The sequence below is a fragment of the Saccostrea echinata genome, unplaced genomic scaffold, assembly GCF_033153115.1.
Source record: "Saccostrea echinata isolate AGI-Se365-2 ecotype Australia unplaced genomic scaffold, CSIRO_AGI_Sech_v1 ptg000002l, whole genome shotgun sequence".
Taxonomy (NCBI): Eukaryota; Metazoa; Mollusca; class Bivalvia; order Ostreida; family Ostreidae; genus Saccostrea; species Saccostrea echinata.
This window is the reverse complement of record NW_026889751.1, coordinates 8,332,084-8,347,086: the sequence shown is the minus strand read 5'-3', so window position 1 is coordinate 8,347,086 and position 15,003 is coordinate 8,332,084. Positions and strand designations below refer to the sequence as shown.

The window sequence follows — 15,003 nt, the reverse complement described above, 5'->3', positions numbered from 1 at the left end:
AAATACTTTTTTCCTTCTTAGATATGAACATGTAATTATCTCGTTTGCACACGATACAATGTTGTCGCACAACTTATCAGGTTGTTCACTGATATTATCTGATTCCCACAGCTTATTATGTCATTTGCATGACTTAATAATCTGTTTGCAGACTTGTTATGTTGTTCGCACCAGATACTTCGTTCAAACGATTTATTATCTCATTTGCATAAGATTTTTGACTTATGATCTCATTTGTATGATATTTTTAGTCTTTTGCAAGATTTAATATGTCATTTGCACAAGATATTAATCATACTCGCCTGACTTATTATCTAGATGGCAGAAGATATGTCATTCCCAATTCCCTCTTTTCTATGAGGAATTATCGCGTTTGCACGTTGGTCCAAGATCAACTTCCTTGTAAAATACATGTATAGGAAACAACTATTGGTTGACGCCGAACTAACGTTGGGTCAGCGTAAGAATCCAAATATGGTTGGGTACAAAAGGGAGGATTGGCAAGGTAACATTGGTCCAACGTTTTCTATCCAACGCCAACCATCAGTCAACTGTGCAACCATTTATTAACGTTTGTCCAACGTACCTATGCTATCTGGGTTCAAGCTTTTATTCAGTGACAAGAAACATTGATAAATACTTATACCTTAAATACCTGTCCGTAGCACAATTTCTTACACAATAAATAAAAAAGTATAGACACCCTGTGGAATAAATTTTTTCAGGATATCTTTTGTTTGAGCATTATAATTCAAATAAAACAAATTAAATTTTCAAATTTATATAGAGCCTCGATATGATAATCCACCGGATGCACCTATAGATAAGCATTTCTCCATTCCATAGCAAACAAACAAGGAACATGGATTCGCAGTCGTACTTGTGTCTCTTTGCTGTTACGATAATCTGTATGATAGGTAAGTTAATAATACCTACATTCTCATTGCCGATAATTATAGAGCTTGCTCCAGTTTTGTTTTTTCCCTCATCGATCCTTTGTACATATGGATGCTGGGTTTTCTATGTAGTTACTAAGTGACTAGCATTTTACACGTACACGTGTGTTAATGTTTGTAAGATATGTTTTAATAAACATATGGGTGTTTTAGTTTAGTGCTGATTTGAACTGGAATACGCAAATAGAATGAGAGAGAGAGAGAGATGCCAACAGATCTACATATAAAGTTTTTTTTTAAAAATGAAGGGCATTATACTTCCTTGTTCCTTTCAAATTGAAAACTGGTGTATGACTAAAAATTACGTAATAGGATAAAGCAAAGAATGATGCTTTGTTTATGTAAAACTACGAATCACAAATATAAGCACAAAGATATAAGCCAACAGTACAACGTGAAAAATGGCTGGGCACGTCAAGCAACAGAACTTTGATACTGTGTCCGATGGCCTAAGTTATTTTGTTGTTCAGAACACTTTGCATAACTGTGTAAATGACTTATCGATAACATCATACCTGAAATTTTTTTTTACGTTTGTGTGTTGTGATTAGTTTCTTTGATGTTGCTGAGAGTTTCTTGTTTGTTTTTCTATAAAGTCCTAGACTAGAAAATATGCGTGCTAGGGCGATGACATTCCTAATATGTACTTCTGATGCAAAATACATGTAGTTTCCTTCTATTGAACAAGTTCAGAACAAATCGCCAAATATGGCACAAATGCTCTCCATGGCGGTGAAGCAAATTTAAAAAAATTATAATTATCAAGTATTTGTTTCCAGTCCATCAGATTAAAAAAAAAACATTTTCATGGGTTAGTGTTGGAAGAGTAAAAATCGATTTCAGCATCTGTTGTAAACTAACGTACGGTCTCGTTTCTGTTACCCAATACCTGTATGATTTTGCTTACTAAGTACCTAAGAAGTAAGAGAAACATTAAAACCGACTGTGAGTTTTCCAAAATGCATGGTTGTTATATAGATAATTGTAATCCTTATCAACTAGCCCAAAGAAAGATATACATGTATGATTCTGATTGGAGAAGTTTATTAAGGAGGAGTGACCCTCTTGCCAAGAGAGCTTACTCTAAAACGTCTCTGTTTCCTGCATACAATTTGTCCGTGTGGTATTCCAATTTGACCGATTGTCAGTTTCATTTCCATTTTCTGTTAGAAAATTGGCATCTTAACAGAAAAAAAATGTAAAGAAAAATTCCACTTTAGTGAGCAGAAATCTTCCACTTTAGTTCTCTTTTGAAACGTGCAGCTCATGCTTAGTTATTTCATATATATTTTGAGTTTACCACTGAGTGAAACATTGTCATGGGGTAAATTAAGTAGATGAGCGAACAAGGCGTGCAAAATGCCTTCAGCTTCAAATGTATAAAAGTCATTTTGATATTTTAGTATTTAGAGTAAAGTTCTTTTCATTGAAAGATATGAAATTATGACGAACACAAATTTTCTACTGAAAGTTCATTCGGCAGAATCCTTCTATGACTTAAAAAAAGTGGTATTCATGGGGTTCGAACCCAAGCAATAAAAATCCTGAATATCAATGTTCTCTTCGAGACTAGCACGCTAATCTCTACGCTGTACCGCTCTTAACAATTACAGGCATTTAAATTATGTTTGTGATATGACCCTTTTTTTGGACTTCAATGAAATATGAAGATAACAAACAGTATTCAATTTCGAAAGTCCAATGAAACAATACAAATTTGAAGCAGAGCAAACACGGACCTCAAAAGAGCCATAGCGCATTTGATAGGCATTTTCGCCTACTCTACTATTGATTTCTTAAATACGTTGTTTAACCAAAATTTTGTCATACAATCTTAGTTTATATATGCGTAAAACCAAATCACACGATAATGATATTTCAATATTCATAATTTCCTCATATAATAAATATGAAAATTATCCAGTTTGTATGGAGTATATAGTAAATATTGGGGCATCCAACTAGCGATGATAAACTGTTGCCAAAGACCACCCTTAACCAGAAAAACAACTTTTGAATAATTTTATTTGGATATGACTGCACTTCATTACATTTAGATAATTTTGGTTAAAAGTGGTCTTCATATTGAAAATGAGGAAAATATATGTTCAATTTTTCTTCTCATATATTCGTAAGATTTAGCAATCTGTCTTATATTCCTCCTATCAATATCATTGACTTCGTTGGCGCAGAGGTATTATTGCTGGAATGTAAATATGATGATTGTGAGTTCGAGCCCCCAATTTTCCCATTTATGCTTTTTAATTTTTTTTCTTTGTGTATCTTTTCTACGTTTTCCTTTGTTATGTTTTATAATATACATAAGTTCAGAAAGTTATAATTTACACATTACACTTAAAAAGTATCTCGGGAAAAGACAGTCCAAAACTATCTAATTAAAGTTTGCAAATTCATAGCTACTTGTTTTACTTTTATTGATTTTCTAAATCTCTGGTCTCAGAATTAGAGTAGATATTGAACAAGTAAAATTATTGTAATTTGACATACTTGCAACTATGGAAATATAACACTCGTCCTCAAATCATATAACATAGTTTGATTTTGAATTGAAAAAGTATATCTATAAATAGAAACTGGTGATTTCCTTTAAAATTCTTGAGTCGGCCGTGTCGTCGACAAGGCAGCTATGGCTCTTTAGAGGTGGGATTAGGTGCCTTGGAAAAGTGAGCATTTCTCGGAAAGATGCCAATGTTGTGTCATAAAAGTGTATTTAAAAGGTAAAGTGGGTCTTTGCTTCATGTTTTTGTTAACGGAAGAGTGTATATATCTTAACGCATACTATGAGTATATCTTTCAAAAAAATGGAGCGAAAACTCACTCATATGGAAAGTTGTTTTAGTATGAGGAATTGATCATTTTTCATTTGGTGTATGTATGATATTTCTTAAACGAATAATTTCAATTTTTGTGAGATTGTTGCAATTTATGGGAAAGTTACATAAAGTATAAGTTGATGTTAAACGAAATATCCAAGAAAATTTTGTCATAATTGAGGTTTAATTTTTCGCTTTCTGTTTGTCACACAATTGGCATTTTGCTCGCCTTGTTCGACAATCTTCTTTAGCATGTATCCGATAATGTCAAAAATGAAAACATTACTTACAGTAAAACATACCAATATCTGGACTGTTAATTAAACGATACCCAGTATTATGGTGGCGCTTTATAAAATTAGAAAATTAAAAAAAAAAGAGAGAGAGAGCCGGAAAAAGAAAAAAAAGACAATGGCACGCAGCAAATAAGTAACTCAGTTCAAATTTTCCAAATAAAAATATTAAGAGTTATACTGTATTTATCAGGCAGTAAATTTGACATATCAGCCTCTTTATTATGACTTTGTATGCGACTTCAATCTCTAAATACGGCCACCTTTCTGTTCTGAAATGCTTCGCTCATTTTTATCGGTCTGTATGCGCCTTCTCTTGCAATTTAAACGAATAGGACAGTGAATTTTTTTTTTTTTTATTTTAAAAAGGAATCCTAGTAAGTATAACTTTATATACTCGCCTTTAAGTCGTTTTTTTTTGGGAGTTAAACTTTGGTCCAAAAACCCTTGTCCGACTTATAGGCGACTTATAAAAAATATTGGTATTATAGCGGGTCAATCCATTTAATGTAAGCTTTAAAAAATACAACTGACTTACAGGCAGACCGACTTATAGGCGAGTATATTCGGTACTTCAGCTAAAGAGCTAGAACGTGAACAGCTACCACAAGGGCTTGTGTAGGAAAACAATGTCAGAAAAACAACAAGGACTTGTTATTTTTTTTCTCCCAGGTACAATTTTTTCTGATTTGTTTTCTTTACAAGCCACTGTGCAACAACTACTTATACCAAAATTCTCACTGTTTGCTGCTAGTCAAGAAGCTCATTCAATTGTCAACTCTTGCATTTTGTATGGTCATACGAATGTATGATGACATCATAGAGCAAATCAGGAACTTTATTCCTTTGAAAACTTTAACCAAATAACTTCAATGAATTGCTTCCCGTTCCTCTCCATTTCTCAAAATTCTCCCTGTTGTCCTCAAGCATCTGGATGGAAACATCTTTGGTGTATTCTCTGAGAAGAACGCAAGACAAAAAGACACACTTACCAGTACTTCCATCTGTGACTATTGTTTTCAGTACTAGTACTTTCTTATATACCCTCCTCGCTACCTTCATCACTCCTACTTTACTATTTCTTGTGAAAAGTGTTAACATGCAGAAAATACTGTGAAAGGGATTACGCTTAATTCAGGAAAATAATATTTTGATGCGTTTTAGGGAGAAAAAATATTGTAAGGGTCTCGTTTACATGTACTCAGATATTTGTAAAAATCAACAGCGAGTGAACAAACTCTTTAGAACCATGTGTACTGACAACAGGTGTTTACCAAAAAATGTTGTTTAACTCATTCGTTTCTCTTTTTTTTTTACCCTTTATTTTTTCATTTTGTGAAAATTATGCTATAATTAAAGGAGTGCAACAGATGTACAAGTAATATTTTTTAAAGGAAGTTTTTTTGTGATTTGTTAGACATGCAATGCGTCATTACGACAAAACCACCAGTAGCAAAGAATTGTATAGACTAAATTGTTAAAGTGAATATTTTAAGCCATAAACACAACAAATGTACAAAACTGTCCTTTGTGTGTGTGTGTGTATTTTTTTTAAATTTAGTTTGATTAAGGAAATATTATGTAGTAAACCCGGTAGATATAACGGACCAAGAATAGAAATGATCAATCATTATCGCACTGTCCTATAGTCCTTTGCAACCAGTATTTTTTTTTCTTTCTTTAGAGTTTCTTTGAACACGGATATTATAATAGAAACTTACGTTATGGTACTACGTGCCTGATTATAGAATATTTAAGAGTATATTATCCTTTGAAAAATATTTCTGATATTTTACCAGTGAAATTTCTTAAAGATGGAGTTTACTCAGAGGGCCAAAAAAACCCCAACAAAAAACAGAAAGAAAAAAAAACCCTCCACTGATAAAAATGAAAAACCACCCATAGTAGACCTATGGTTGTAGAGTTATTATTCACTTTCAAATCACTAGGTCTTTTCATGTTAGTGGCCCTGGGTATTTCTCGGAAAATACCGCAATTTTTTACACTATGACCAATATTTTCTTTATTAACAACATATAACAAGTAACAAAACACTTTGGGTAATGAAATATAATATAAATGGAATAGTTTTGCTTTGTGTAAATAAACACTTTGAACTATAAACTTCTTAATTATATCAGTCCGTATTTCCTCTGTCAATTTTATAATTTTTAACCATTTTTAATATACATGTACTATTCTAAATGATAAGAATTCTGAACAATTTAAGGCCTCAGTTTACTTTTTTTTTGGGCCGGTATTATGCTAGTATTAAAATTGTATGAGGTTAACGATCAAATTCTTTAGATATGTTGTCTGGAATGGTTTTTATTCATATTTTTTAAAATTATGAATTCATTGCATGTCATTATACTATTTGAAATTATACATTGGATTTAACACACATAATATTTGCAAAATGCTGTTAAAAACACACAGATTCCTAACTTTTTGAATAATATTGCAAGGGAAAAGGTGAAGTAAATTACAAAATTTTAAAATTTAGTCCGAATTTCCTCTGTATCACCATAAACTAACTTTTGTTCTTGCATATTTTCTTCAAATCATAAAATATTAAATTTTTAAATTGATATTTAGTTATAACATGGTTATTTTGTCCATTTAGAACAATTTTTTGATGTAACATATTGTACTTTATAGCATTCCATTTCTGTCATCCTTAAGGGTTTTTGTAAATGTAGGGGTATTGCTTGGCTCCCTGTTGAAACAGAGAGATGATTAGGATGGCTAGGAATTCCTAGAGAATTAAGATTATGCAAACAATGTACATGTAATTGTAAATAAATTGGTGATGAGTTTAATTATTTATTCAATCATACTGATTTTAAAACAAGCAGTGTCATTATATCTACCTAATTATTATATTGTGAACCCAAATGTACACAAAGAGAATCCCATTTTAGAAGCCTTATTTAGGACCTATCGAAATTTTTTTTTGAATTCGATATAACAAATTGTCGAATTTGTTTTAACGATTTAAATTCATTATAACATTTTTTTGAATTCGTTATACCGAATTAAATTTGTTATAACAAATTTGTTGAATTCGTTATAACGATTTAAATTTTGTCATAACGAATTTGTAGAACTCGTTATAACGAACTCAAAAATTTGTTAGAACAGATTAAATTCGTTTTAACGAATTTTAAAATTTGTTATAACAAATTAAATTCGTTTAATCAAATTCAACAAGGACCTATAGTAAAATATATATGAATTCAATATAACGGATTGTTGTATTTGTTAAAACGAATTTAATTCCTTATGATAAATAAAAGAATTCGTTTAAACGAATTTAATCGTTATAATCAAACGATTTAGAATTCGTTAAAAGGAGTTTAATTCCTTATAACAAATTTCTGAATTTGTTTTAACAAATTCTACAAATGTGTTATAACAGATCAAATTCGTTTTAACGAATTTAAAGAAATTGATATAACGAATTTCGACAATTCGTCATACCGAATTCAAAAACATTTTTGACAGGTCCTAAATGGGCTTACATAACTCTGCAACGCAATGCGCATTTTCATTTGTATTTGTTGTTCATTGTTCTCCACTTTGTGAGAATAGAGTTTTGTTACTGTCTTCCTTTTTCTCCGCCTCCCTCATTTTCTGTCAACATCGATACACTGTCCACTGCTGAAGAGTTGGGCTGAAAAAGTTGCTATAGTAATTAGATTCACGAATAAGATTTTTTTTTAACGATATAGACCTATTTTATAGTTTATCCTTGATAACATTTTCTCTGTGCCTTTACAGTCTTTATCTGCTAAGTGTCAAACATAAGAAGCGATAAAATCATTTCAGTTTGCTTTTGTTAATCTTTTCTTTTTACAAGAAAATAGTATAATTATAATGTTCGATTTTTAGTCAGTTACACATAGGCCTACACAAGTCGGAAAAATACTGTGTAAAACTGAATATTCTATTAACTCGTTTGGGTATTTCAAACATTTATAAATTTAACATACTAGTATTTAGCCTTTGGGGTGATGTACAGAGTCTGTCAAATAAAACATTGGTTGTGGGTTACTTGACGACCTAAATTTTCCTGAACAAACATTATGAGAGAAGAAAAGAAAATGAAAGTAAGACCTATTTTCCCAGAAGGGAGTGGACAGGATAAAGCTGGAGATTTTCAAAAATTAAGATGTAAAAATGTAATGGGTTATTTTTGCCCTTCCCTTTCCAAGCAGAATTAATAAACTGACACGAGGTTGTTCTACTGCTAATAATAATAACACTTTTTGTTTTCTAAGAAACCGCCCTTGGGAGGGGATGAATCTCCGGGTTAATAATTTTGAATGTAAACGTTATAATCCTTTTACAAATAAATTGTGTTGATCTGTGGTCTTATAGTGTATTTTAAGTCCTTGTGTCCACTGTGCACAGAGAAAGAAGATATTCATCTGTTAAAATTTGATTTCAACATAGTATTTGTCTACATGATTTGTCATTGAACTCTGTATTTTATTGAACGACACTGCAGTTGTTTCTTGAAAGAAGTTTCATTTACAAATTAATAAAAAAAAATTCTAGAGAAAATGGAGAGCGCTTTCAGTGGGTTACTTAGTGCTAAAGTATTTTTTTTTTTTTGTCAGAGACTTTGAAACAATGGTAAAGTACAGTTACAGAAGCTACTATTTCTGTTATAGGACAAATAGAATGTGGCGAATGCTGCAAAATTTACAGCCTTCTGAACAGTAATACCAAAGAAACGTGGTGCAGTGATTACTGCTGCAAAACACTGGGGTCAACTTACTGCTGCAGTGAGAGCTACTTACATGCGCCAGAAGAAGATCGACTTCCGTTCTGTGCTGCATGGTTCAGTGATTTTGTGTAAGCGTATCCTTTCAGAATATATATATATATATATATATATATATATATATATATATATATATATATATATATATATATATATATATGTGTGTGTGTGTGTGTGTGTGTGTGTGTGTGAGAGGGTGTGTGTGTGTGTGTATATTTTCTATTGCTATACTTGTAAAAATTGTTTCTGATATTAGATCTATACAAAGAAAAAATTGGTGAGATACTCAACGGTAGGTGAGATGTTGGACCACTATGACATTTTGAACGTTACACTTAATTTGCATTCGTAGGCATTATATGATTGGCAACAGTAATTTTTTATTCAAAATGTCAAGGAAAAAAGAAAATGACATCGATCTGACCTTGCTCCTGAAATAAAACGGTCAATTTTACTCTAATTGATACCGTCACTTTTTTCTTGTCTTCTTGAATCTCTAAAAATTTCAATAATTTTTAAATACAATAATTATGAGAAGATTCCCTCCTTAATGCTGTACTTTTTTGGCCCTGTAGGTGGGTACCTATCTTAGTGGTTATCGGTGTTGTGGTGCTCTGCGTGGGTTGCTGTATCTGCTGTTGCAGGGGCAGGGGTAGAGGAACGGTCATCATTCATGGGCCACAAACAGGTAAAATAAGTATAACTCAGTTGAAGAAGTGTTCCCAAGCCCGTTTTTGATTACCTTTCCTACTTTAAATTCATTCATTTTGAGGCAGGTTACTCACACATAAGTTGATGTTGCAGGAATTTCAACAACCTCGTTAAAAGTCAGCATTCCTAAATTCTATGGTCGTTATAATGACCTTATTAGCAAATATAATCTATCAATGGGTCGTATTTTAGCTGACTTGTTTCATACCAATTGTTAGGTCTTTGTTTTTGTATTAAATATGACTACGGAATCTTCTGTCTACTTGATCAATACATAGGGTTCACGACGGTTGTGACCGGTCAAGAGGGGATACTTACTCCTCTTAAGCACATGATCCCACCTCTGGAATTACCTGGGGTCCGTGTTTTCCTGTTCTCATATTTGTATTGTTTACAGTTTTTATGAGATCGATCACTGTTCTCTATCTTCACCCTTTTTCATTTCCAATTTTTTTTTTATTTTACATATTTTTTTCATTTCTTCGTTATTTGCATTCATAAATATTATCAGTCAATGTTCCTATATGCTGATATTTTTTACTATAATTAAGCGATTCTCTGCACCTCTTCTTCCTTTTATCAATTTGATCTTATTGATTCAATAAAAATGTCCGTCTATATATAATTAAATTTTAACCATCGAAATGGACAAATTTTAGGTGGTACGACAGTGGTTGCCTCTCAACAGACGATGATGAACTCGATGCCTGCACCCTCCTCGTACAACGCAGGATATAACCCTGAGGTCGCCCCATCCCCATACAGCGCAGGATATGACCAGCCTTGACCTATAAATTATAGCGCATTTCTGGGGGAATTTCTATTCATAAGGATGCACGACCATCTGCTAAAGGAGATAACTCGAAAATTGACAAAATAAGTTCTTTTTTTTCAAAGTTTTCATCTTCAGCGATGATTTGTCTCAAATTTTGATATTTATATGTATATACATGTAATCATGTATATAAAAATGGGTATATATAGTATATTTGATTGAAATTAATTTTATTCGTCGTGTTCTTTTTGAAAATTGTGATAAAATTGCAAATAATTCTAAAGTAAGCAAAGAGTATTTCTCCCTGAAGTTTTCTGACTTCATTTTTGTATATTTCCGTTTGCTTTGGTAGAGAATCTGCAACATTCACGTCATATTTAAAGACTTTGTGACACTCGATAATAAGCTTGTTAAATCCATAACGTTATATGATATATACGCTTTTCATTCCTGTGTATTTTTTTTAAAACTAAGTACATGTATTGTTTTTTTTAAAAAATGTTTTTCCATGTTTAGCTCAACTGAGCCAAAGGCTTAAGTAAGCTTTTCATGTCAGAGAGTGTCAGGTGTCCTCTGTACTGTGTTGTCTGTAAACTATTCACATTTTCACCTTTTCCCCCAGAACCACTCTACCAATTTCATCAAAGTGCTGAAAAGCATCCTTGGCCAAAAGGGATTCAACTTTGTTCAAAATGAAGAATCACAATTTCTTTCCAAGAAAGATAATTAAGAGATAGACAAAATCCACTGAGATCTTTAAAATTCTTCCTCTTAAGGACCACCAGACCAGAAAAGATAGACATTATGTGAAAACTATCAAATGAAGATTTAATTTATTCAATCATGCCCCGAGGGTAGGGTGGAAGTCAAAGTTTAACATAGAAATATATGGGTTTTTTTTTTTAATTCTTTTTCTTAAGAACAGCAAGGTAACTCGGGTGAGCGTTGAAACCAATGGACCCTTTGTTTTTCTTCAATTCTTTTGTCATTAAAATATAGTTTTTATTCTTTGCTGTGTTCTTTTGTTCATTTTGATTGAAAATTTTATTTATATGAGTAAAGTGCAGACGCCTTAATTGTACGAATACTATTTTATCTGCCGGTAAAATCGTATGCATTTAGGTAATTTTTCAATGACTTTCTATGTATATTGTTATATGGATTAACACTATGCATGACTATCCTGCCTCGGGGTATCTAAACTCTTACCTTAGAAAACTTACTGTTTTAAGTCTCGCAAATTAGATGTTCTATTTTGCATCGTAGCAGGTTTGCAACTACTGGAGTGCTAATTCTAGGAATATTGTCCTAATATTTATACGTCCTAGAAACCTTGTGTTATGTGTTTGTCAAGAACTGCTTCAGATTAACGGTCCTACACAACTTTTAGGCTAACTTGCAACAGAACATGCAAAACCAGTAATCGTTTGCATAGTATATATTACACTGAAATCGTGTATATATGTGTATTAATTTTAGATTCAAATATAGCGCAATTAAGATATCGAAATTTTTCCTTTTTCATTAATAACTCTTTTTCGATCAATATTTTGTTTTATCATATAGCTAATAAATAGTCTATAATAAAAAAAATTACTGAAAGTCTAGAGAATTTTAGCGTTCAATATATCGGCATTTATAGAACGCTGAGTTTGTATTACGTATATGCCCGAAACAATCCGAATACGAGCGTTCAATATCGAACGCAACAAAAAATGCCGTCTTGTCAACCTTTACGATAGGTAGTGGCAGCTAGGTAAGATGTGTTTATTTTCACAAAAAATTGAAATAATTAATTAATAATTTTGTATTATTAACCTAAATAAAACCTCAATAAGCTTGGTAGGGTCATTGGATGAACACTTTCAGGACAGACGTTAATTTAAATACCGATACTGAAAATTCTTATTAATTTGAGTTATTTAATTGAAATAATATAAATCAATGGGAGATGTTTTAGCTATATGATAAAGGGGTTATTGAACTTATATTGCAAGCCCGTGCATTTGTACAGCCAGTTCGTGCCAATATTCACCAATATAAGTTCAGTAACTCTAAAATACATAACGGAAGCAAAAGTGTTTATGTTATTAATCTACAACAATATATTATAATTCTTTATCATCTGTTTGGTAATTAGGTACCATAAGGGACCAGAATGCTAAATCTTTGACACTTTATATCTCAAAAGGGGGGGGGGGCTGAGTATTGTCTTCTGTAGCAGTTTTATTTTGGTAAGCAATCGTCTCGGAAACGAAAAAAGAATTTCTGAATAGTTGAACAAAAAATGTTCAAAATCATGAGAGTTTTAAGGTGATATAAAAAGGGGGGGGGGGGGTTGACTCCTCAAATAAGGTGCCGAGAGAGGTCAAAAGTGTTTAATCTATAAAAACGAAAAAAGAATTTCTGAATAGTTGAACAAAAAATGTTCAAAATCATGAGAGTTTTAAGGTGATATAAAAAGGGGGGGGGGGGGTTGACTCCTCAAATAAGGTGCCGAGAGAGGTCAAAAGTGTTTAATCTATAACTCTTTTAATGATCAATATTTTAGAATACATCACTGAAGCAAAACCGTACGTCTTAAGAATTTTTCTATACCATTATTCATGAACGAAAATCTCAGTCAAATTCTTATCTTATCAAAATCGGACGGAAGACTCACTAACAACGAGATCGCATCTAGTTGCTTTGCTGTTGGTCCTAAACGACGCTCCCAAGACAGAGGATTCGGGTTGTGATGGTCACCATGCTCATTTTGGGAAAGGATATCCTTATCCACCAACCCTGTAGCCGATATTTGACTATTTGTGACAAATGGACTGTTTTTGTTATAAAAAATAACTTGCATGGTAAGAAATATAAGACTGGAATTTTCTTTTGATTCTGTGAACAGAATGCTACGGAGCATGTGACCGCCTGGATCACGTGACTGCGCATGGGCAGAACGGTGGTAGATGTGCATTAAAATCGGAGAAGACTACTGTAAAAATAATGAACAATGAAACTTTTTAAAATTTCTTTTATGAAAGTAATTCAATTAGTTCGCGAACTTTTTGATCACCTCTCGTAATGCACATGTGAAAAAAAAAATATCAAGAACCAGAGTATGCAATCTTGAAACAGGTAATGCATATCAAATATAAATGCCATATCTTCTCTCAATCTAAAGTTAGCAGCAATGTTAAATTTTTTGATAATTAGGTCAAACTTCAAGGTCATGGGTTTAAAAATCATAGTACATTTGGAAATGCTTGTCACGGGTATTACAAGTGTCAAATATGAATGCCCTATCTTCGCTCCTTCAAAAATTTAGCAACACCGATAAAATGTTTCAAAATTAGGTCAAACTTGAAGGTCAGTGTCACGGGGTCAAATATCATAGCGCATTCGGAAAAAAAATTGACACAGGTAATGCACTTGTCAAATATGAACGCCCTATCATATGTCATTCAAAAGTAATCACCAAAATTAAATTTTTGAACATTAGATCAAACTTGAAGATCAAGGTAAAAGGGTAAAAAAAAATATCATGACATGCCCGAAAACATCACAGGTAATGCACATGTCAAATATGAAAGCCCTATCTTTTCTCAATCAAAAATTATAAGCAAAGATAAATTTTTTGAAAAATAGGTCAATCTTCAAGGTCAAGGTCACGTGGTCAAAAAACGTAGTATATTTGGAAAGGTCTTGTCACAGGTAATGTACGTGTGAAATATGAAGCCCTATCTCTTTTCATTCTAAAGTTATGACCAAGGTTAAAGTTTTTGTGACAGACAGACTTGCAGAAGGACAGACTGACAGGCGGACAGACTGACAGACGAATGAGATTTAATGCCCCCTTGCTTTCGCGAAAGTGGGGGACAACAACGACTTACGAAATTGCCTGATATTCATTTTGCTTTTTATTTTCTGTTAAAGTAATTGCCATCTTTACCAGAAAAAAAACATATTAATTAATGAGCGGAAAGTCATTTTCCCTTAAGTTCTCTTTCGAAGGATGCAGACCTCGGCTTACTTGTGATATACATAAACATCATAAATTTTGAGTTTACCGTTGAATGAAACATTGTCTTAGTGTAAATTTTTACATGATATTTGCCAACACAAAAAAGAGAGAAAAATGTTCTAAATATAACACAGCACAAATAAATAAACAGATAAATTGCAAAGACATGAAACCCATGACCAGACTTACATCTATAAACTCAACATATAAAAAAAAAAGGTCTACCATCTTATTTACTCACTTATTTGTAAAACTGAACAGCTCTTCCACCACAAACACCAATAACATATACTTACTTAAAAGTGTGATTTTTTTTGTGCTTGTTTGTTTGGGTTTCTTTTAATTTTTCTTTTGTTTTGTTTTTCCCCTCTGAGAATCTGATTCGAAAAGTACGTACTTTTTTAGTGCTTAAAGGAGTACAACATTTGCATACATTTTTTAAAAAGATGTGTTTCTTTGCTGTTTTATTAGACATGAATTAACGCATCAAAACACAGTCATCATTAGCCAAAAATTGTATAGACTAAATTGTTTCGCAAACACAACACATGCACAAAACTTCCCTTTTGTATGTTTTATTAGACAGGAAATTGTATATCCTTAATCCCGTCTTTTCCAGTTCTCATTACAATA

At 32.3% G+C, this 15,003-nt stretch overlaps 1 protein-coding gene across 1 annotated transcript; it reads left to right on the top strand.

Moving 5' to 3' along the window:
* Positions 1-823: 823 nt before the first annotated feature.
* Positions 824-10,589, top strand: LOC133199969 (uncharacterized). Its single transcript, XM_061335752.1, has 4 exons — positions 824-917; positions 8,763-8,946; positions 9,451-9,563; positions 10,246-10,589. The coding sequence occupies exons 1-4, from the start codon at positions 863-865 to the stop codon at positions 10,371-10,373; spliced, it is 480 nt and encodes a 159-aa protein (XP_061191736.1). The 5' UTR covers positions 824-862; the 3' UTR covers positions 10,374-10,589.
* Positions 10,590-15,003: the final 4,414 nt, after the last annotated feature.